At 40.3% G+C, this 22,227-nt stretch overlaps 4 protein-coding genes, 1 long non-coding RNA gene and 1 pseudogene across 6 annotated transcripts; 2 read left to right on the top strand and 4 right to left on the bottom strand.

The window, feature by feature from the left end:
* The first annotated feature begins 3,845 nt into the window (after positions 1–3,845).
* LOC130517717 (beta-1,3-galactosyltransferase 2-like) lies at positions 3,846–5,115 on the top strand (annotated as a pseudogene).
* A 2,149-nt stretch (positions 5,116–7,264) lies between these two features.
* Positions 7,265–10,051, bottom strand: LOC130517722 (microtubule nucleation factor SSNA1-like). Its single transcript, XM_057019767.1, has 3 exons — positions 8,467–10,051; positions 8,124–8,323; positions 7,265–7,616 (listed from the first exon to the last, which is right to left on the bottom strand). Exons 1-3 carry the CDS (start codon positions 8,516–8,518, stop codon positions 7,524–7,526), a joined length of 345 nt encoding a protein of 114 aa, XP_056875747.1. The 5' UTR covers positions 8,519–10,051; the 3' UTR covers positions 7,265–7,523.
* Positions 10,052–11,844: 1,793 nt separating this feature from the next.
* On the bottom strand, positions 11,845–13,013 carry LOC130517721 (microtubule nucleation factor SSNA1-like). The gene is made up of 3 exons (XM_057019766.1): positions 12,695–13,013; positions 12,353–12,549; positions 11,845–12,025 (listed from the first exon to the last, which is right to left on the bottom strand). Exons 1-3 carry the CDS (start codon positions 12,744–12,746, stop codon positions 11,915–11,917), a joined length of 360 nt encoding a protein of 119 aa, XP_056875746.1. The 5' UTR covers positions 12,747–13,013; the 3' UTR covers positions 11,845–11,914.
* Positions 13,014–13,819: 806 nt separating this feature from the next.
* Positions 13,820–16,398, bottom strand: LOC130517711 (microtubule nucleation factor SSNA1-like). Its single transcript, XM_057019757.1, has 3 exons — positions 15,876–16,398; positions 14,404–14,603; positions 13,820–14,004 (listed from the first exon to the last, which is right to left on the bottom strand). The coding sequence occupies exons 1-3, from the start codon at positions 15,925–15,927 to the stop codon at positions 13,912–13,914; spliced, it is 345 nt and encodes a 114-aa protein (XP_056875737.1). The 5' UTR covers positions 15,928–16,398; the 3' UTR covers positions 13,820–13,911.
* Positions 14,486–18,874, top strand: LOC130517712 (uncharacterized). The gene is made up of 2 exons (XR_008947785.1): positions 14,486–14,622; positions 18,010–18,874. It is a non-coding gene; the product is annotated as an uncharacterized LOC130517712 (long non-coding RNA).
* Positions 18,840–21,740, bottom strand: LOC130517710 (microtubule nucleation factor SSNA1-like). 2 transcript variants are annotated; one of them, XM_057019756.1, is made up of 4 exons: positions 21,631–21,740; positions 20,064–20,208; positions 19,359–19,558; positions 18,840–19,030 (listed from the first exon to the last, which is right to left on the bottom strand). In XM_057019756.1, the coding sequence occupies exons 2-4, from the start codon at positions 20,113–20,115 to the stop codon at positions 18,938–18,940; spliced, it is 345 nt and encodes a 114-aa protein (XP_056875736.1). In that variant the 5' UTR covers positions 20,116–20,208; positions 21,631–21,740; the 3' UTR covers positions 18,840–18,937. The 2 variants fall into 2 exon arrangements, with proteins under 2 accessions (XP_056875736.1, XP_056875735.1); XM_057019755.1 differs by lacking the exon at positions 21,631–21,740 and having other exon boundaries at positions 20,064–20,294.
* Between the last annotated feature and the right edge of the window lie 487 nt (positions 21,741–22,227).

The following is a 22,227-nucleotide window of genomic DNA, read 5'->3' as shown; positions in this document are numbered from 1 at the left end:
ATTATAAACTCATATCCTGTGTATGAGATTATACAGGTTGCGCCAGCCTCGATGAGTCACAGGTAGTATCATTTTAAAAGATTGATTTAAGTCTTGTCAGTTTATCCAAAACATTGAATAAAAGTGTGTGTTACGTTCAACTGCACAAATGCAATGAGCACATTTTTGACAGGAGGTGTCCACATTGTGCCCAAATGTATTTTGGGTAAAATTGTCATCAAGAGCCAATGTTATCATAAAATCTCAGTCCAGAGAGTGAAATACAAGTGAGCGGATCTGGTGTTGGGTCAATCAGAGTGGGTCTCTGATTGACACAATTGTCTTCAGCTGTTCTGCACTGCTGACTCTTCTGCTCCTGCTTCCTGGTTGTAGCATTGTTTTGTATTTGTGCAAATAAATCCTTTTGTTTGAAATCTGCATAGTGGGTTCTATCCCACTCCAACTAGAGTATAACACCTTATTTATTTGTGTCTTAAAGGTACAGCAATTTGTACAGCAGTGATGTTCCGGACTTGGTGATTGCTAGCTGCTCCACTGGAGGGCCAGTCCTGATGCCTGGTCAGCAGCCCCCACTTGCTCACCCCCACTTGCTCACCAGTATCAGAGATTGAAAATGAAAGCAACAGTTCGCCTCATGCGTTGGGTGAAACACAGTCCAGGGATAATGAAAACCGTCCTCTGGAATGGTTTCCAACAGATCGGAAGAATTTTGTGAAAAAAATCCAGGATGCCAGCATTAAAAGAGATATCCTAAAGGTATGCCCGTGTAGATATCAGATTCCCATATACAGTGCTGTTGGACGGGCCAACATCAAAGCGTAATTTGCAGGAAGAGCAGATTTTCCTAATGTAATTGGACACTCACCAACACAGCATAAGATTTAATATGTTTTGATGCCGACAATGACCGTTAAACAGCAGCAGTTTACATGGGGATATCTGCATCCAAACCTCTCTCATTCCCTGATGGTCTACCATTGCACAGAGGAAGCACAAAGACTTTCAAACCTGTTTAAAAACATCTCCCAGCCAGAGATACAAATATATGGACAAAAATCAAAAGAAAGATTGGGAGGTGTTAACAGCCCACTTCAACAAGGGCCACTACATCAAGTTCACCTGTGAGTATGAGAAAGACAATTATCTGGCCTTCGTGGACTGTGCACTACACAGCTAAACCACCCTTGTGGTATTGTGTGCCTGTTACGGCTGAAGATAAAAGCTGTGTGTAACTGAGATTTGGTCCATTTATGCTGCTGTTGGTTTCTCTCCATATCCATGACAAGAGGAGAAAGGACCTCTGAACGTGGAAGTGTACAAGAAAGCAACCCTCACAAAACAAAAAACACCCCACCCTCTACAGCATAAGGTAGGTGACATCAGAACCCTGAAACACAAGCTGTAAATGTTACGACCAAAAACAAAGGCAGAAAAGGGGAAATGACACATCAGTAGTGACCTCAAAACATGTGACTAGCTGAACTGGGCCTTCATTAAATATCCCCCCCAAAATGGAACAGACCCAGAAAAGAAGGAACAACATCATTATGGATTAATGCAACCTGGATGAAGAGGAACCTACATGGACATATCTGACAAATGGAATTTATTAACAACTGCATAACACTATCCATCCAAAAACTCTTCATCAGAGCAGGCTGGGTGGCACAAACAGACATCTGAATGGTCAATCACAGAGGGTTAAACAACAAATTGGCAAAGATGGAAGCGTGAACCAGTCTTTTAAAACAGGAGGCAGGTGTAGCTGATTATCTGGAGATGAGTTGCAGGTGAGTAGATCCCACGATGGGAGTGAACCAGGAAGCAGCCCTGCCCAGCCTGGGAACAGACAAGGGCTGTTTCCGAAACCACCCCCTATACCACATGTGTCAAACTCTGGCCCATGGGCCAAATTTGGCCCGCAATGTAATTATATTGGCCCGCGAAGCCATACCAATTGACTATTAGAGCTGGCCCGCCGGTATTATCGCTTAAAGTGCTTTTGCTAATACTACAAATACCAGAATGCTCTGTTGGTGTTTTCGTGTGAAAATCCACACTCCACATGAGCTGGTGGTGGTAATGCACCAATTTGTGGCTTGCCAACAACCAAGAAAGAGAAAGTAGTCATAGCGACCTTATATGCTAATGCTAATTCTGGCACTACCCCTCTGAAAAATGATTAAAGGAAAGGCAGAAAATAGGACCTTTCTGAACAGGTAGGAGGCCGAATATCTGTTTAGATATGTAGACGGACCTGTCTGTCTTGTATGTGGAGCCAATGTGCATTACAAGGAGAACAACAACAGATGACACTATAAAACGCAACACCAGGACAAGCACAAGCACCTAGAAATGACTCAAAGGTGCCAGAAAGTAGAAGAGATTAAAAGGCATTAGATTTACATTACATTAACTTACAATGGCAAAAGATTGTTGTTGAAATTTAAAAGAGAAACAATGAATGCCCGTGATGTGTTTTTTTTTTTATTTGAATTTCGATTTTGCATGTGTGCAATAATAAATTATATATAATGTATTGTGTTAAGCTTTCCTTGTTCCATGTTTAGTAGTGCACTCAATAGTGTGGGCACCATTTTGAAATAGTGTCCGAATTGTTAGTGAGCATCGCTGTACCCTATGTAGTGCACTCAATGTATCCCACAACGCACTGCGAAAAGTAGTGTACAAGCGAGCACCCTAACACGGAAAATGTATCCCATCAGCCTTTACGGTATCACGTGATATCGACGGGATACATTTTTTAATGTAATTTCTACTGTGCGGTTTGATATATGACATTTTTGGAAATAACAATTTTTTTTTTAGTAGGGGTCCAATATGATCATCTTAAAATATTACAACATAAATGTGTAAAAAAAAAAAATCAATTAATCTTCACTTATCCCCCGCCCCTCAATTAAAATTGTTCTTTGTAGCGTTCTTCGTCTGTTCCTCACCAGGTGACAGAATCTCAGTAAAAAAAATTTTTTTTACAAAGATGAAAAGTAGCTCTGGATTTATTTATTTATTTTTTTTATGATCAATTTTTTTATTTTCAAGTAAAGGCAAAAAATACAATACAGAAGAAACAAGTCTAAGGCCAAGAACATGCCATAGGACAAAATACAATGGAGACACTACAGAAATTAAAATAAATAAATAAATAAATACATTTAAAAAAATAAAATAAAATAAAATTAAAAAATAAAATTAAAAAAATAAAAATATTTTACAAAGAAAGAAAGACAGGACAAAAAAAATTCACATATTGACAAAAATGGAGGGAATTGGATTCATTTTTTGATGAAAAATTACTTTATCAAATGTTTTCACGACAGCGGAATATGACTTGAGAATGTACCATCACGACTTGGCTTGAAAATGTCAAGGGACACTACTTATTTTAGGTAATAAGTAATTATTATTGTATTATTATTGACATTAATATTTCATTTGATTATATAAAGTTAATTATAGGGTAAAATATTGCATTTTCATAAAATGACCGCTGAATGTATTTCTGATGGGTTAAAATAATTAAATGGACCTGGCCACTTTTCCCGGTGACCGCTTCGTAATTATTATGCGAAACCATGACGTCACTTTACGTGCGCCGTAAATGACGCCGTTGTCCGAATACTAACTTTAAACACACACACACAGTGTATACACACAAACAGTGTGTATATATAAATACATATAGTATAATATATATTTATATTAATATAATCTAACAATATTGTATTTGTCAAAAACATAATAAGAGAATATTTTATTTTTAATGCACTTTCCCATAGACTTCCTTCGGAGTCCAAAGGGCAGCTCCTCCCGCTGTGGGCTTTTTACTTCCTCATTGCTGGGTGGGCGTGGAGGAACCTCTCACACACAAGCAACAAATGACTTCATGCCGAAGTGTGATGTGTGACTTTTAGGGCTTTTAGCCTTTTAGGATTGGAATAGGAAATGCGTGTGCGTGTTTGCTGGAGGTTCGTGAAAGTGGTGGCTATAGCTGTGCTCGTCTTCACTGTTCCGTCTTTATTCTTCAGCAAACGTCACTCTCAGACAGGACCCCTCCCTGCCGAGGACCAGCGGATCCTGTCCCCGAAAACCTACCGGTACATTTTCAACCAGCCTGCTGTATGCAAGAACCACACCCCCTTCCTCGTTCTCCTGGTCCCTGTCGCTCCTGCAGAGAAGAAGCAAGAGAAGTTGTGAGGAGGACATGGGGGGCTTCAGGTGAGGATTGCCTCACTCTTTTCTTTATTGGAGTTTCTAATAGGGGGCGTCCCCAGAGGCTGCTGGAGGAGAACAGGGCACATGGAGACATAATCCAAATGGACTTCCAGGACAGTTATCAGAACCTGACCATCAAGACCATGATGATGATGAACTGGCTGTCGGTTTACTGTTCCCATGCTTCCTATGCCATGAAGGTGGACGCTGACATCTTTGTCAACGTGTTCCGGCTTGTCAAACATCTGAGGAGTTCCCCTCGGCACAGCTTTATCACTGGGTCCGTGATCAGTGACGGCGTCCCACGGAGGGACAGCAGTAGCAAGTGGTATGTGTCAAAGCAGCAGTACCCCGAGGACACCTTCCCCTGGTACGTCTCTGGAGCAGGGTACGTCTTCTCTACTGACCTGGCTGCAAGGATATCCTGGGCATCCACACATGTCCATATGATCCCTCTGGAGGATGTCTACGTGGGGCTGTGCCTGCAGGTGCTGGGGGTTCGGCCAGTATATTCCCGCACCTTGATTCCCTTCAGGAACCTGTTCGAAATCCAGCATCTGGAATACGACAGGTGCACCTTTGCTAAACTGATCATTGTCAACCACTTTAAACCATCAGAACTGGTTCACATCTGGCAGGACTTCTCCAGATATTATGCTAGCTGCAGTAACAGCATCATCAACAAAAAACTATGAAGTCATAGCCACAAACTTTGGTTCCATCCACGCTTCAGTCAAAATTGCCATCCTCATTTTTTTAATCTCAAGCAAGTTATTTCTAATTCTTCAGAGCTGTTTTGTCCTGTCTCTCTGAGTGTGAGCGTGGTGAATGTGCCGGCTCCGGGAGTGAGTGATAAATATAAGTGTTTTTTTTCCCAAACTTTTCTAATTCCTAACCTTTATTGTCACACTGGGTGGTGTTTAATCACATTGGGGAGCACTCTTCTGTAATTTTGATCGCTTATTCACTGTCTTTGGTGGACTTGTTTGGTGGCCACGGTCGTCATGCCCGCCACGGCGGCGGCGCCGGGAGTCTCCGGTTTTGAGAAACCCACCCGCGGACACGCCGTAAAACTCTCCCCACCGACCGGTGTGTCCGTGGAGGAGTGCGAGGTGATTGTATCAAACGTCCCTCCGTTCCTTAAGAACGTCATGTTGCTGCGGGAGCTCAGCCGACACGGATGCGTGGTGTCCCCGATGAGGTTAATTCCTCTCGGCTCTAAGTCCCCGCTGCTGAGACATGTCGTGTCCTTTAGACGACAGGTATCCATGGTCCTTAATAACAATAAGGAAGAGCTCAAGCTGACTCTTCGCTTCAGGTTGGACCAGTTTGACTACACCGTCTTTGTCACCACTGACTCCCTGAAATGTTTCGGTTGTGGGGGGGAGGGCCATGTGGTCGTGCCCGAATGGTGCGGAGGCTCATCGGCCAGCCGACCCGCCCGTAAGCGCAGCGCCGCGCGCACACGACGTGGACAGTGAGCCCGCGCAGAATGACACAGGCAATATTACACTTACGCACAACACAAACACAAAGGCTGTTTCCGAAACCACACACTCGTTCCATAGTCACTACTCACTACATGGGGGACATGGATTGAGTGGACTACGTAGCGCACTCAATTTAAAGTTAGTATTCGGACAACGGCGTCATTTACGGCGCACGTAAAGTGACGTCATGGTTACGAACCGGTCGCCGGGAAAAGTGGCCAGGTCCATTTAATTATTTTAACCCATCGGAAATACATTCAGCGGTCATTTTATGAAAATGCAATATTTTACACTATAATTAACTTTATATAATACAATGAAATATTAATGTCAATAATAATAATAATAATACAATAATAATTATTTATTACCTAAAATAATTAGTGTCCCTTGGCATTTTCAAGCCAAGTCGTGATGGTACATTCTCAAGTCATATTCCGCTGTAGTGAAAACATAAAGCAATTTTTCAACAAAAAATTGATCCAGAGCTACTTTTCATCTTTGTAAATATTCTTTTACTGAGATTCTATTGCCTGGTGAGGAAGTGAAGATTGATTGATTGATTTTTTTTTTTTTTTTTTTTTTACACATTTATGTTGTAATATTTTAAGATGATCATATTGGACCCCTACTGAAAAAAAAATCTTATTTCCAAAAATTTCATATATCAAACCGCACAGTAGAAATTACGTTTAAAAAATGTATCCCGTCGATATCACGTGATACCGTAAAGTCTGATGGGATACAGTTTCCGTGTTAGGGTGCTCGCTTGTACACTACTTTTCGCAGTGCATTGTGGGATACATTGAGTGCACTACATAGGGTACAGCGATGATCACTAACAATTCGGACACTATTTCAAAATGGTGTCCACACTATTGAGTGCACTATGTAGGGTATAGGGGGTGGTTTCGGAATCAGCCAAGGAAAACACAGACAAGGAACAGAAGGGGAGGGGGAGAGGGAAAACACTAGGAAAAACTCCCAACACAAACAGTGGAGCTGAAATGATGCTTTTGTGTAGAGATTGGGGCATTTCAATAACTTCCAGGATGTAGACTCAAAACTCCCAGAGAAGCAATTACTGGCTAAATATCCTTCTGCATTGACTACACAATTAACAATACTCAATTTCCCAGATCTAGAATCTAGATGTAGTCAAAGGGAAACCAATGAACCAAATAGCTCAAGTTGCAAGCAGAAAATAACACACAAGTCTGTTTACCTAGTAGCTTATGAAATGGCACGGCCCAGAGAGGTTCAATTCTGCTTACCGTTAATTCTGCTTGGGGTAATATCTGCAGAGTGCTCCCTCTTGTCAAGGGTGGTGGCCTCTCTCAAGTCTGACTCAGGTACCTTTTAGCCATGTTATGTTTGTATACTCTGTACTGTACTATCTGTACTATATTGTTTTACAGCTGGAGATTAAGTGTTTTTCTTTTGTTGTTTTTAGTGTCTGAGCAGTTCTGTATGTTCTGTATTTTTTGAAAATATAATAAAACTATTAAAAAATATGAGATGGAACAGTGGAAATGTGCAGTTAGAACATGCTAGCTGAGGCTGTTGAAACAGCTACCCAATTTTATACTGTTGTGAGTTGTGTAATACTGAAGAATTTGCATCTCTCAGTTTGACGCTGATGGGTCTCATTCAGAACAAATAGAAAGACAATTGCAGTTGGGAAAAGAAAATCAATCAGAAATTTTTTTTATTACTTAAAATACATTATCAATAACTCGGAGTTACAGTTCAGCTGTTCTTGAGGCAGTGACAAGCTTGTTGCAGTTATTGTTGTCATCAATGCACCTTTCTCCGAGGATCTGTGGCTTTATTCAGGTTTTCAGCCTCCTTCTTCAGGAGGCAAAGTAGAGACTGGGAACTCTCCAGTATCTGCACATGAACAAAGGCCATTTTACATATACTGAAGGCATTTAAGACAACATAAGATGAAGAAATGCTGACAGCGTGGGGAACACCGCAGGCGCAATTGATAAATGTCAAAGTGGTTGTATCGGCTGATAAAACGACTCATTTGTCTTTAATAAAGACCTGCTTGGAGTAGTTGCTTGTAAAACAACATATTCAGAGTCCAGAAAATAACTGCTACACATATACCGTACATGATTGTGTTGTAAAAGTTCTACAATTATAAACTAACAAAGCATTAGCTGGAGGGATTTCCAACAACAGTTTTATGTCATTAAATTGAACTTTCACATAACTAAAAATCTGTCTGGCTGATTTGGTGTTAACTTTTGAAAAAGGTAAGAGGACAATATCACCTATAGTAATGATCATTTTCAAATGAAAGTAATTAAAACATATTTCTTAAAGCACTGAGGCAAAGCCAAAACAAGATATAGGCTGTTGCACACAATAATCGTGGCAGAAACACACCATATTGTATGCAGCCTCTGTTTCAGCAATGGTGCGGTCAAACGCAGCTCGGGCTGCAAGTCTTTGTGACAAATTCTCACTGACTCTGCTCAGCTTATCAGTGAGGACTTGGATGTCATGTTGCAGCTGCTCTTTCTCCTCTTCATCTTGCCTGATGTGACGGTTGAGGTCTTCCCTTCTGGAGTGCAAGTCGTCAAGGACTGAAGGAGACAACGTGAACTACTGGCTGCAGTTAACCACCATCGATATAGAGATCAATGATCTCACTAAAGCCTTATTTGAATTGTCACTAAATGCTTTCTGTTCAATTTTTGTTATCAGCAAAGAAAAAGAAGTTTGGTACCCTTAATAAGTTCGTTGTTGTAGGTCTGCAGAGCCGCAGCTTGGTGGGTCATGGTGAATTCCTTCCTCAAGTGAACTGGGACACTGGCTGTTTAAAAAACATTTTTTTAGATTGTGGTTTCATCGAAATATCGCACCGAAATACAGGGGTTTGCACACGATTATTGGCTTGCGGGTCATCCTGGTGTAAATAAGACATATGACCAGGTGCTAACCTACTTTTTCTGACCAGGTTTGAAAAGATTTGTGGGTTAGTTTCCACAGTTTAGCTGGCTATTACCGGGGATTCTGCAAGGACTTTACTGAAGTAGGTGCCCCATTAATGGACCTGCTCAGTCCAAAAGTGAAATTTGTACGGACTAAAGAATGCAGCGGATGACCAGCGCTCCAGTCCTCAAGGCCCCCAACTGCCTGACAAGCCTCTATGGCCAGTAACACTGAAAAATGAAAATTCCTCAATTGCAAATGCAGACACCAAAGAAAGCATTTATCGGCTCACGGGAATAACCCGGACAAGTCATCAACACATCAAGACAAACAGAAAGAGGTCTGGGGGACTGGTAAACGAAGCTAATCTAAACAGGGTGGGGTGTCACCAGGCCAACCACGCAGTGGGCAGGGACACGGAGAAACGCCGCCAACCCAAACTTGAAGCAACAAAAGGCCGGTCTCCTTCAGATTGCCTGCGGAGGGTCCTTGACGGAGGGGCCCCCATAGCTGCTACCTCAGCCGCTGTCATCGGGAGAAAACGAGCGACAGAAGCCTCATCCTCTCTCCATTTATACCGCAGTTCCCACTCAGGTAACTCAAACCTGTTGCGTGAGTGAAGACAGTAAGGAGGGCACGTGTAACACTTGATGAAATGATTGCTGATTGAGGCAGCAGATTATAAACTGCAAGTCCAACTTCATTTACTGAGAGTTTTTTTTTTCAACTTAAAAATGACCGTACAACTAGTACCATTGTTGTTTTCTGAAAATTTCATTAAAATCATTAACTTTTTGGGTTATTTTGCACCTAGACAAACACCGGTTGTCACACACCCTCCTTGGTAGAGGCAACAAAGTAAAGGGCAACAAAAAAAAGAAAAAAATAACAAAATCCCATAGCACTGCAGCAGCAATTATTAGAGAATATCATGACTGTTGACCCTTCTTCCCTACAGTTCAGGAGAGGAAGGAACACCTTTTTAGATGTCAAATTAACTTTGATTGATTCTATGACACCCTAGGGAATACTGCGCCTTGCATTTTATTGCAGAGGTAAGCAGAAATAAGTATCTTTTATTATCTTACCTTGTATTTTGTATTATTTTCTACAGTTAGTGACTGGTTGAAGTTATTCAATACCATGAGGGCAGTTTTAATATAATGCTGCTTTCAATCAAAGCTTCTTTCACCTTTGACCATTGAAATACAAAATTTCAAAGCTTCTTTGGTCTTTTGCTCTTAAATTTGTTCATTTCTGCATGACGTTAGGCTTGGGGTGTTGGGAATAAAGGATAATAAATTTGCCTGACCTTGCTCAAGCCTTTTCCTAATTGTTAAATTCATGCCAAAACTGCATGTGTTTTGCACATTCTTCCCCAAATAAAACATGGTTTTCCAATATAAAACAGCACTTATAGTTTAAAAAATAAATAAATAAATAAATGCAAGAAAACCGTTGACAAGTAAATAACAGAGAGAAGATTCATGTCAAAATCATGCAACTTTTGATTTCTTTTTCAAGCAGAGATGAGAGATGTATAAAGAGGATCAGGTGTTGAACCAAGATGAGCTTCCCGCAGATAAGTGAGTTGTGTGCTCATTAGCGTTAACGGTATATTTATGGGCAGCGCTTCTTGGTTCAACTGAAACTCTTCTTACATCTATATCTTCTCTCTTGCTGCATTTCTGTACAGTTGACATGGCCACTGTCTGGAGTGGAGGCCCAACCTTTGGCACGAATTTGTTTTGTACTTCATACTTGTAGATTTATAATTCACATTTCATTTTTAAAATGTCTAGTTTTGTGAATGGAGTTTTATATTTGAAAACCATTTTATATTTGTAAATCACATTACTGGCAAGGTAATTACTTCTCCAAGTCCCAAAAGCAGGTTCAGGGTGGGTTAAAGGAGCCACCAAAAGTAGAAACTAGAACTCCGAGACACAATAGGACACCACAGAGTCAGACGATGAGAACAAATCAGGCAGTGCGTCACCCTCTGAGCTGTTATCCACTGGCAAAGAAGCAGAGCCGGCTGGTCCGGATACAGGTGGGGCATGTCCCTTACCAGCACATGATGAACCAAACCGGGACCCAATAGCGGTCCTCCGGACCATATCCCTTCCAGTCTACCAGATGCTGCATTCCTTGTCCTCAATGGCGAGAGTGGAGAAGCTGCTTCACAGCATATAAAGGACCGCTATCGATCATCTGAGGGGGAGGAAGGGGCAGCACGGCAGGACTCGCAGCAGTGGACTCACTTGGACAGGCTTGATCTTCAACACGTGAAAGGTAGGGTGAATGCACATGGCTCTGGGGAGCTGGAGTCTTACCGATGCAGCGAATGTGGTGGGCATAGTCTCATGCTGCTGCAGAACCACCTCAATCCTCTAGAGGTGAACCAGTGGCGAGGGGCCTTGTGCTGATCCATTCTTGGCTAAATTGTAGCGACACAGGTGTGGTAGGATCTGCTCAGAGCACAGCAGTTCTGGACAGTTTTAATAAAAAGCTTTACTGATTACTTGCGGAAAACAGTACAAAAGAAATCATGGAACTCCGTGGAAGGCAGAAAACACTGCACAGCCACAGGAGGACATAGGTTCAAATAAATACAAAGGCTAAACTCTTAATCAGTGACAGAAGGTTGTCGGGTTTACCAGGGTGGAGACAAAGAAGGAAAATCCAAGGCAGGCAGGGTCAATACCAGTAAATCCAAATGAAGAAATTGGTTGGAGAGTCAGGCATGAAATGATAACAATCTGGCAAAGCATGAATGCACTGCAGTGGCTAAAATACAGCCTAAGAAAGAGCAACAGGTGAAAGTGGTAGCTACAAATCAGGTGAGTGTGGAAGAGGGGGGTGGCAGAGTGACTGGAATTTCTCACCTTAGCATGAGAACCGAAGAGCAGACACTCACATATGGAGTTGTGGAGATATATGAGAGACTTAAAAAACTGTATAATAAAAATTGATAAACTGTCAATCAAACACCTGCAGATGTTAAAATTTGTTGGGACAGTGATGTCTGTTCACTGTGATTTTCCTTTAAATGTAAATATGAAAAAAAAAAAAGATCCCTCAAAGCTGTTTGTTTATGGCCAGCTCATCTAAGTCATGCAGAACAAACCGAAAAACAAGTGAAATCAGAGCTGAAAGAAAGAAAATCAAATTGAATAAAACATTTATTACTCAAAATAGATGAATCAACACAAAATCCAAATGCATCTGTTTCAGATGCATTAAGGAGTTATTGTTGTCATCGATGCAGGTTTCTCCAGTTTTGTGGCTCTACTCAGGCTGTCAACCTCCTTCTTAACGACACAAAGTAGAGACTGGGACCTTTGTAGGATCTGCAGAGGGACAAAAGGTCACAATTCATATGCTGCAAGCATTTAATACAACACAAGTAATGAAGTAATGTGTGGAAAGTTGCAGATGTAATTGAAAAAAAAAGTAACATCAGCAAAGACTTTTTAATTCTAAGAATAGTTTGGAGTAGTTGTAAAATTACTGTGATCCACATTACAACTGCTGTATACGTCCAATATGCTGTGTTATAAGCCAACAACATATAAGCTGATGCAACTACCAGTTTATAACTTTAAACTGAACGTTCCTATAGTGAACAGTGAAAAGTCTTTTGCACATACAGTCATGGGCGTCAGACAGGAACACACCATATCGTATGCAGCCTCTGTTTCAGCAATGGTGCGGTCAATTGCAGCTCGGGCTGCAAGTTTTTGAGACATGCTCTCATTGGTTCTTCTCATCTTGCCAGAGAGGACCTGACTGTCTTGTTGCAGGCGCTCGTCCTCTTCATCTTGCCTGATGTGACGGTTGAGATCTTCCCTCCTGGAGTACAAGTCATCGAGGACTGAAGGAGACAACGTTAACTACTACCAACAGTTAACCACCGTCGTTGTGGAGATCAATAATCTCACTAAAGCCAACTTAATTAAATTGTCACTAAATGCTTTCTGTTTAATTTAGTTATCAGTAAAGAAAAAGAGGTTTGGTACCCTTAATGATTTCGTCGTTGTAGTTCTGAAGAGCTGCAGCTTGGTGGGTCATGGTGAATTCCTTTCTTGACTGATTTGGGACACTGGATGTTTAAAAAACAGTTTTGTTTTATTTTTGTCAAATTTAGGGTTACGCCCAATACTAATGCTCCATTTACTTGGCGAAATGATTGCTGGTTGAGGCAGCAGATTATAGACTTTAATTCTTTTACTAGAGGTTTTTAACTGAAAAATAACTGTACAACTTAACTAGTACCACTGTTGTTTTCTGAGAATTTCATTAAAATCATTAACTTTTTGGGTTATTTTGCACCTGTCACATACATAATATCATGACTGTTGACCCTTCTTCCCTACAGTTCAGGAGAGGAAGGAACACCTTTTTAGATGTTAAATTAACTTTGATTCATTCTATGACACCCTAGGGAATACTGCGCCTTGCATTTTATTGCAGAGGTAAACAGAAATAAGTATCTTTTATTATCTTACCTTGTATTTTGTATTATTTTCTACAGTTAGTGACTGGTTGAAGTTATTTAATACCAGGAGGACAGTTTTAGTATAATGCTGCTTTCAATCAAAGCTTCGTTCACCTTTGACCATTGAAATATAAAATTTCAAAGCTTGCTCTTAAACTTAAGGGCTTTGCTCTTAAATTTGTTAATTTTTGCATGATGTTAGGCTTGGGGTGTTGGGAATAAAGGATAATAAATGTCTGACAGGCCATGACTGCATGTGTTTTGCGCATTTGTAAGGTCTTTTGCAAATGTAAAACATAGTTTGTTAAATAGAAAACACCAATAATACTTTTTTTTTTAGAGTTAACGGTCTCTACATCTACGTCATCTCGCTGTATTTCTGTAGTCTCTGCCTGGTGTGGAGGCCTAACTTTTGGCACGAATATTCCTCCATTTGTTTCATCAAATGTAATTTTAACATTAACAGATGTTAAAACTTGTCATGATTTGTCGTGATGTCTGTTCACTGGGATTTTCCTTCAAATGTAAATGTGAAAAAAAAAAATCATCCCTCAAAGCTGCTTGCTTTTGGGCAGCTGATGCATCTCAGTCAAGCAGAACAAACCAAATGACAAGTGAAATCAGAGCTTAGAAAAACAAAACCAAATTGAATTAATCATTTATTACTCAAAATACATTAACCATAATGCAGAATCTAATTTAATCCATTCCAGGTGCATTAAGGAGTTATTGTTGTCATCAATGCAGATTTCTCCGAGGTTCTGTGGCTCTACTCAGGTTGTCAGTCTCCTTCTTAAGGACACAAAGTAGAGACTGGGCCCTCTCTAGTATCTGCACAGGGACAAAAGGTCACAATTCATATGCTGCAAGCATTTAATACAACACAAGTGATGCTAATAATGTATGGAATTCTGCAATTGAAAAAAAAAGTTTCATCAACTGACTAAGAATTTTACTCAAAGAATTGTTTGGAGTATATGTATATGTGCAATATGCTGTATTATAAGCCAACAAAATAATAGCTGATGCAACCACCTACTATAACCTTGGATTGAACGTCCCTCTCACAGGAAATCTCTGACTGATTCAGTAGTAATGTTTGACAAGTTGACAATATTACAGTGAACTTATGCTGAATTTCAAATGGCAAGTGACTCAAATATGTTTTGCCAAACACTGAGGCACAGTGAATAGAAGACAAACAGTCATGGGGGTCAGGCAGAAACACACCGTGTTGTATGCAGCCTCTGTTTCAGCAATGGTGCGGTCAAAGGCAGCTCGGGCTGCAAGTCTTTGGGACAAATTCTCACTGACTCTCCTCAACTTGTCAGAGAGGACCTGACTGTCTTGTTGCAGCCGCTCCTTCTCCTCTTCATCTTGCCTGATGTTACGGTTCAGACCTTCCCTCTTGGAGTGCAAGTCGTCAAGGACTGAAGGAGACAAAAAAAGGTCAGTCTTTTTTATTTGTTTATTTATCTGTAGGAATTAGGAATGAACTTTGTTTCAATAATCTACTTTCAAGCAAATTTTAAGATTGAGTTCAATAACAAATGTTAATTTTACATCTCAATAGCTGTTAGATTGATATACCCAAGTGTATCAATACAGTCTGCAGATGTTAAACAAAGAATTGTTCTGATTGTCTTTTAAATACTTGGCTGCAGTCTTTTACATTATAGAAGAGCGGCATGGATACCTTATATAAATTTAATATTTATCTCTCATTAATTAACATGCACTTCCTTTGTGGTCAATTTGGCAAATTCACCTCTTGCAGTGGTTTTAGGGCTTTGTGTGTTTTTGTATTTGTAACATTTTTCTTTCACATTCTTTTTGAGGGTTTGTAAATTTTGGCTCCTGCCTAATTTCTGATTGCAATATTTTTCTCTTGCGTCATTTTGTGGTTGCATTTGTTCTCATTTTACGAGTTTTTGAGCATGTTTAGGCCCCGAAAAGTCGATTTTACTTAGGGTGAGAATAATAATTAGAATGTAAGCAGTTCATTCATGTAAATGTCAGGGTTGTGAGCAAAAACCCATTTGAAATTAAGTTTGAAATATACGTGTGTTCCGGTCAGTATTTTGGTGAAGTTACATAACATAGTGTGTCGCTTTATGATAACTGGCCATTAGCTTTGATCTTTGGAAGACACACCTCATCCTTGTCAGAGTTGTGATAAACCTTGGCTTTAAACTTTGGAAGCAAAATTTGAAATGAATGTTTGAATTACATAAGCCTATTAACTTCATTAAAATTCATAAAATTAAACTTCATAAAATGACAATGAAAATGAATTGTCGATGTCTAAATTGTACAGTTCAAACATGAAGACAATCCAATAGTTCTAGGATTACACTCAAGGCCCTAAATGACAAAATGCTGGTCAAAATGGCATTTTGGATTCTAAATGGTGGACTTCTTGTGTCATTTGGCTTTTCCTCAGACTTTTTTGTTGGTCTTGGGATGGGTTCTTGCCCTGAATTCAGTGCTTGGTCCCTAATAGGTATAGGCAAAACCTGGCTGCTGCATATGACCGTATGGAAATCATACAAGCCATTTTGTTTTATTGTAGAAACAACACCACCAAACTACTACCTGCAGTTAATCACCATCATTATGGGGATCACTGCTCTCACTGAAATAAACTTAAATTGATTAAATTAACACTAAACGCCACCTACAGAGATAAAGAGGTTGCTTACCCTTGATAAGTTCGCTGTTGAAGGTCTGCAGAGCTGCTGCTTGTTGGCTCATTGTAAATTTACTTCGACAACCGTGTCTAAACTGAATCGGGATACACACTGTTTAAGACATTGTTAGTCAACATACTTTTCTCTCAAATTAAACAAAGGGTGCATCCAAAATCACACACTTATTCCCTATTCACTACTCACTAGGAGATGGCTTCAGTGAACTGCTTAGTGCACTCACCGATACGCTGAAATTCTGATTTTGAACGCAGCTGTGGTGCTTAAAAACTGAAAACATGTACCAGATTGACCTCAGAGCTGGTTGAATATTTTTGGGGTTTTTGTACAATTTCTATAGTACTGGTCATTTGTTGGTGTACATTATGTCATTATTCCATTTAGTCATTGTTAGTGACATGTCTTCTCTGGTGTGACTGCAAAGGATGATGGGATTTATTTCTTGCTTAGAGTGTAGCGATCCTCACTCAATATATGTGATGATGGTTTCAGACACAGTGGAAGTCATTTCATTTAGTCCCCCCCACACACACACAATGCATGGCGCTGCACCAACAATATATACTATATATAATATATATACTGCTAAACTGCAGGGAGGCCATGCTATTATGTGCAGGATAGAACACTTTTAAATGTCACTGTCACGTACATTCTGCTACACATCTTTAGTGCATACTGACAGAATCAAGTGTGTTTTGTTTTCAGTATCTTACCTTGTATTTTGTATTTCTATAGTTTTAGATTGTGACAGAAGTTAATCGATACTAGTACTATAGAGGGTAGCTGTAGCCCAATATAACTGTTTTAATAAAATCCCACTTTCAATCAAAACTTCTTTGAAATGTTTAAGCTTTATGATCCTTTGATCTGTAGACCTGTTTAGTTTTGTGCGATGATAGGCTTGGGGCAGTGGGGATAAAGGCTGACCAAGTTGTCTGAGCTTGCCAAAGATTTTTCTATGGGGTTAAAGCATGCTGAAGCCCTTTCCATTCATTCCTATAGGCCTGCAATCCACCTCTTTTCACATCTTGTGTGTGTCCAAGTTCTGGCCTTCATATATGTTCTGCTCTCCCTCCTCCCTCTATCCAATGCATAGACATGTTCAAGAGCAACAAATCATATTTGGTCAAATCTTGAAGATGTTTTTTCCTGGTCAAAATAACATGATTTCTATTTTTTTTGTGTGTCTGAGACATTCTGAAGAGGAGTTATGGTGAGAGAGCAACCGATCATCAGTGGTTGCTTCCGCAGGTTCCATTACACTCAGCTGACCCACCACTAGATGGGGACCACTAGACCCACATTAAATCATGTTGTTTGTCGCATGGTGGGAAAAGGTAATTTAGCAGCCCATACATCTGCTACTTTTAGTCATGGTGGAAAGATCTTTGATGACATTTCCCGCTAACGCCCACCTCCTCGAGGAGTCTTGTGGTGGACCTCGTCACAAATCCCCTACAGCCCACTTCCACCGGATACATCCTCACCTGTCTTTGTCCCCCCACGTCAACTGCATATTGTAGAGGATTTCTTTCAGAAACCTAATTGATAGAGTCTTCCATGGCGGTAGAAGTTGGACCATAGAGCGAGGTCTGGACAGATCTAAGATCAGTCTGATCACTGGCAGGATGAGTCTGATGTAGGTTGACACACATTTTCCAGTCACTGGCTGTTGAAGCAGGCCAGGAGGGTGCGAGGACTTTGCATTTTTCTTTGTTGATTAATTTTAGAGCGGAATAAATAAAAATGTAACCCTGGTTCTCTCATAACATAGTGAAGTACAGTATTAGGATTTCAGAGCTCCCTTGACAGTCAATACGCAGAGTGCAGCATTGTCAGCTTGATGCGTAACCATGGCATCCAACTCTTTGTCATTTGACTGTTCAGTAAAGTACCTGACATGTTGAGTGTGAATTCTTTGGATGGTATGGCTGCCAGGAAAGTATATTCACAGCAGACACTGCCTCACCAAAAGTGCGTTCATTGATTATTTTGCCATTTCAACAAATACATTAGTGTTGAATTTGTAATGTTTGATGTCTGATCATTTGACCCACAGCTGTTGTCTATTCTGTGGCTGGTGTGTGTGTGTGTGTGTGTAACCAAATGTGTACTTCATCTCTAGGAGGGAGAGAGGCCTCAGTCAGTGGTCTCAGTTCCACACTAGAAGAGAAGAGTAACTACTTGCAGTCTGTCTCTCCGTGCTGTCACCTACAGGTGTCCAGTGCTGATGGACTTGGGAGCCTGTGAACATTTTCTAAGTGCTTCTACGTTGTTCCACTTTCACCCCAGACATCTTTTAAAGTCGTCATTAAACCGAGCAGTTTTACACACCGTTACTTATCCATCTTCTCCATCAGTTCTGACTTTCCCAGGTGGAAACATTGAACAGATCGAGCCATTTCTGGTTCACACACACACACACACATACAACAATTCTATTTGGCCTTTGAGTTTCCGTAGGCGTTTCCAGCAATACTGGGATTTATCTGAAGTATTCTCCAAAACCAGTACCATGTTTCTAACTCAATGCCCGTAAAACCATGGTATTGATCTTTTTCTTGGTTCCATCGCATTGCAGGGTCACCACGATGCTCTGGTCCAGAATCAAAGTTATTGGATGAATTTCCACCTCTCAAGTTAGCCATTACCTGTCCTTCCTTTTCACCAGCTCAAGCAAGCTTCCTTGTAGGAAGGAAGGTTGGTCCAGGTTGCCCCTGCACAGACTACAAAAAGTCTGGCTGCATAGTTTTTTCATGCCAATCTAGCGAGGAGTGCAGTCTGATTTAGCTGCGCATCAAATACACAAATGGAATGCTATTCATATAAAAATGAACAACTCAATATTTTAATATGAATATGAATATATTTATATGTTCAAATATGAATATTTGAACATATATTGTGAACTGCGTCATTGCTAAGCTGAAAAAACTGAAATCTGAGATAGAAAAAGAACAATTATAATAAAACATTTATTATTTAAAATACATTAACAAACCAAATTCAGCTGTTTAGACGTTATAGTGACAAGCTTGAAGTTATCATTGTCATCAACGCTCCTTTTTCCGAGGCTCTGTGGCTTTACTCAAGTTTCCAGTTTCCTTCTTCAGGACACAAAGCAGGGACTGGGAACTCTCTAGTATCTGCAGAGACAAAAGGTCAAATGACATATACTGCAGGCATTTAAGACAACACAAGTTGATGTAAAGCTGGCAGTGTGGAGGATACTGGAGGTGTAATTAAAACAAACAAGGTGGTTTGCTCAGCTCAGGGGAAAATGTTGTTTTTAATAAAGACTCCTTGAGAGTAGTTTTTTGAAGAAATACTCTGATGCTCAAGGAATCCACAATATACAACCGCAAAAGTATATCACGACTGTGTTTTTCATGAGCAAAATATGCAAAAACCAAAACATTAATGTTCTGGAAAATAGTTAAAGCATGTTTCCTAACACACCGATCAGAAACACACCTTTGTGTATGCAGTCTCCGTTTCGGCAATGGTGCGTTCAAATGCAGCTCGGGCTGCGTGTCTTTGTGACAGGCTCTCATTGACCCTGCTCAGTTTGTCAGAGAGGACTTGGATGTCGTGTTGCAGTCGCTCCTTCTCCTCTTCCTCTTGCCTGATCTGACGGTTCAACTCATCCCTCTTCAAGTGCAGTTCCTCAATGCCTGAAGAAGATAAAAAGTTCCATATGCTGGAGTCTCAGTATCACACTATCCTTTGTCTGCATTTTAAAAAACTGTAATAATCAGGTAAAGCCACGTTTAGTATTAAACTATTTGGCAAAAGTAGCAACATGTTTTTTTTTACAAATTGTACATTGTAAATAATGTTGATGGAACTGTGCTGTCATAAGATATACAGGAATACTCGAGTATATCTGTACAGGTGAGAAATATTAAATAAAGAATTGTTTTGGTCCGGATACAGAAGACAAATAAAAAAAGACTACCCCAAAAAGTTAAGAATAATTATAATAATATATTTTCTGTTGTGGGCGGAGCCTGAGATGTGACCGGATTTGATTAAAATCATACATCTAATCGTGGAATTGAAAACATAACCTAAACCACAACCTGCAGTTAAACAACATCATTACAGAGATCACTAAATCTAACTTAAATTAACGATAAATACTTTCTGTTCTATGTTCTATAAAAAGAAACGACTTACACTTGACAAGTTCGTTGTTGTAGGTCTGCAGAGCCGCGGCTTGTTGGGTCATCGTAAATCCCCTTCGACGACCGAGGCTAAAATCAAACGGGAACACGCTGTTTCTTAGTATTTCATGCCTGACGACAGCGTATAACCGTCCGACCTGCGTTGTAAGAAAAAAGTTTAAAAGAAGAGTGCACAAATTGGGGTTAACACTCCACTACCGGTTATTCGAGCTAAACACCGACGTCGTAAGACGCAGAAGAAGAAGAAGAAGAAGAAGAAGGCCGTCAGAGCCAATCAGAATCCCCGGAGAGGAAACCGCTGCGTCCGAAACCACACACTCGTTCCCTATTCACTCCTCCCTACATAGGGGAGTTGGAGTGAGTGCTCTATGTAGTGCCCTCAATGTATCCTGCAATGCACTGCGAAAAATATTCTACAACCGATGCATCCTAACCCAGTAATATATCCCATCAGCCATTGGGGTATCAGGTGACCACTTGTCAATGGCTGGTGAGCTACGGAGAGATGTCATACAAATGTAATTATTGTCCGCTATGTGTTTAATATATTACTTTCTAGAAGCATAGTGATTCTCTCCTTTTAGTGACATTGGTGCTTTCCTTGTAATATGGTTTTGCTTTAAAGACATTAGAATGAATTTGATTCTAAGATTAGTGAGCTATTTGCTCTTTTAAATTGTACTAGAGTTTTTCAGTTAAGATATTGTTGGTTTGATATAAACATACTGCAGACTCATCGAGTGAACTGATTCCTTTAGGGAGTGACGCTGATGTCCAAAATTTGATCCGCAGATGGGTGGGGAAGGACGAGCTGTTTTCTGAGGGGTCCATGCTTTCACCATTCCTCAGGCAGACATTGTGCAACATGGTGTAACGTGCAATAACCTTGGTAGCAAAGGCAGGCTTCGCCTCCAAGGTTTCGTGAAATATCGCCTGCCATCTGGTCTTTATAATCCCCAGTGCCCTTTAAATGATAGATTGAGCTTTTGCATGATTTCTGTTGAACCTGGCCGCTATCATATGTCTCACATGCTCTCTAAATGGTGCTATCAATGCTACAGGCTTGGACATACAGGGATAACCACCGTCCCCTAGGATACAATAACCCTCAGTTTTCTTTTAAAGTAACACTGAGCAGCTGCAGCAGGGGGCTTGGTCCTAAGTTAGCATCCATCTTTACTGCCATTTTGGCAGAAGCTGGTGGTCCAGCCAGGCGCTGAAAGCCTGCAGAAATTGTTATCAGCTTGTCCAGCTTAGAAAATGTTTTGGACATATTATATATATGTATATATACTGTATATATACAGTATATATACACATATATAATAATGTCATTGTCTGTGGAGTGTGGAATTGAGAAGGCTCTTGGCCCCACACAGTAGGAGGCTGCACATGCCAGCCTAAAGATGATTAAACCCTCCACCTCCAGACCCCAGCCATGGTGAAATCAATGTAAAGTTGACAATTCTTTTCAGAAAGGGTGCAATGTGGTCATCTTAAAATATTTCAACATAAAGGTCGAAGCCATTATCAACCACCTTTTGTCTTCTGTCACTTACAATTTGATGACATCTTGATCAAAAAGCCAAAATAATCCTAAGGAAATGTCTATTCTGCACCAGAGGATAGGATCCCGGCCACTTTCACCTGCGACCGGTTTCGTATTTATTATGCGACCTGTGACGTCATTTAACGTGCGCCAGCGTAGTGTTCGCAAACAAATTTAAAATGACACTACTTAGTGCACTCAATCCAACTCCCTTATGTAGTGAGTAGTGAATAGGGAACGAGTGTGTGGTTTTGGACACAGCGACCGTGTGCGGCTACTTCTTTGTTTTATAGTGAGGGTGTATTTTCATTTACATTGCGGAGCCACTGACCTCTATTGGCCAGTGTAAATGTTGCAGCTTTGCATTATCAGTTCACAGTACGTTTCATTTAATATCCACGAAGTTTGAAAACACAGCTGTAGATGGATGTTGACGTAGGAGTGAAAAAAGAGAGTCCATGAACAGAGAATTACAAATAAAGTCAAATTTGGTAAATAAATAAATGTCTCAGTTGTAAATGAGTCTGGAAGATCACCAAAACTTAATGATGTCTTCCTTTGTCTATTAACAATTTTTGAAACGTTCATTAAAACCCATGAGTTTTGG

This window comes from Takifugu flavidus, chromosome 20 (assembly GCF_003711565.1).
Source record: "Takifugu flavidus isolate HTHZ2018 chromosome 20, ASM371156v2, whole genome shotgun sequence".
Lineage (NCBI taxonomy): Eukaryota > Metazoa > Chordata > Actinopteri > Tetraodontiformes > Tetraodontidae > Takifugu > Takifugu flavidus.
The sequence above is the reverse complement of the archived record's forward strand: the minus strand, read 5'-3'. Positions and strand labels throughout refer to the sequence as shown.

Excerpts from the sequence above, each read along its gene's own strand:
- LOC130517722 (XM_057019767.1), bottom strand. The coding sequence starts at position 8,518 with ATGACCCACCAAGCTGCGGCTCTGCAGACCTACAACAACGAACTTATT. Across the intron at positions 8,324-8,466 it reads CAACAACGAACTTATTAAGG|TCCTTGACGACTTGCACTCC; the intron begins GTACCAAACTTC and ends TGTCTCCTTCAG. Across the intron at positions 7,617-8,123 it reads CAGAGGCTGCATACAATATG|ATACTGGAGAGTTCCCAGTC; the intron begins GTGTGTTTCTGC and ends GTTCATGTGCAG.
- LOC130517721 (XM_057019766.1), bottom strand. The coding sequence starts at position 12,746 with ATGACCCACCAAGCTGCAGCTCTTCAGAACTACAACGACGAAATCATT. Across the intron at positions 12,550-12,694 it reads CAACGACGAAATCATTAAGG|TCCTCGATGACTTGTACTCC; the intron begins GTACCAAACCTC and ends TGTCTCCTTCAG. Across the intron at positions 12,026-12,352 it reads CAGAGGCTGCATACGATATG|ATCCTACAAAGGTCCCAGTC; the intron begins GTGTGTTCCTGT and ends GTCCCTCTGCAG.
- LOC130517711 (XM_057019757.1), bottom strand. The coding sequence starts at position 15,927 with ATGAGCCAACAAGCAGCAGCTCTGCAGACCTTCAACAGCGAACTTATC. Across the intron at positions 14,604-15,875 it reads CAACAGCGAACTTATCAAGG|TCCTTGACGACTTGCACTCC; the intron begins GTAAGCAACCTC and ends TGTCTCCTTCAG. Across the intron at positions 14,005-14,403 it reads CAGAGGCTGCATACAACACG|ATACTAGAGAGGGCCCAGTC; the intron begins GTGTGTTTCTGC and ends GTCCCTGTGCAG.
- LOC130517710 (XM_057019756.1), bottom strand. The coding sequence starts at position 20,115 with ATGACCCAACAAGCCGCGGCTCTGCAGACCTACAACAACGAACTTGTC. Across the intron at positions 19,559-20,063 it reads CAACAACGAACTTGTCAAGT|GCATTGAGGAACTGCACTTG; the intron begins GTAAGTCGTTTC and ends TATCTTCTTCAG. Across the intron at positions 19,031-19,358 it reads CGGAGACTGCATACACAAAG|ATACTAGAGAGTTCCCAGTC; the intron begins GTGTGTTTCTGA and ends TTGTCTCTGCAG.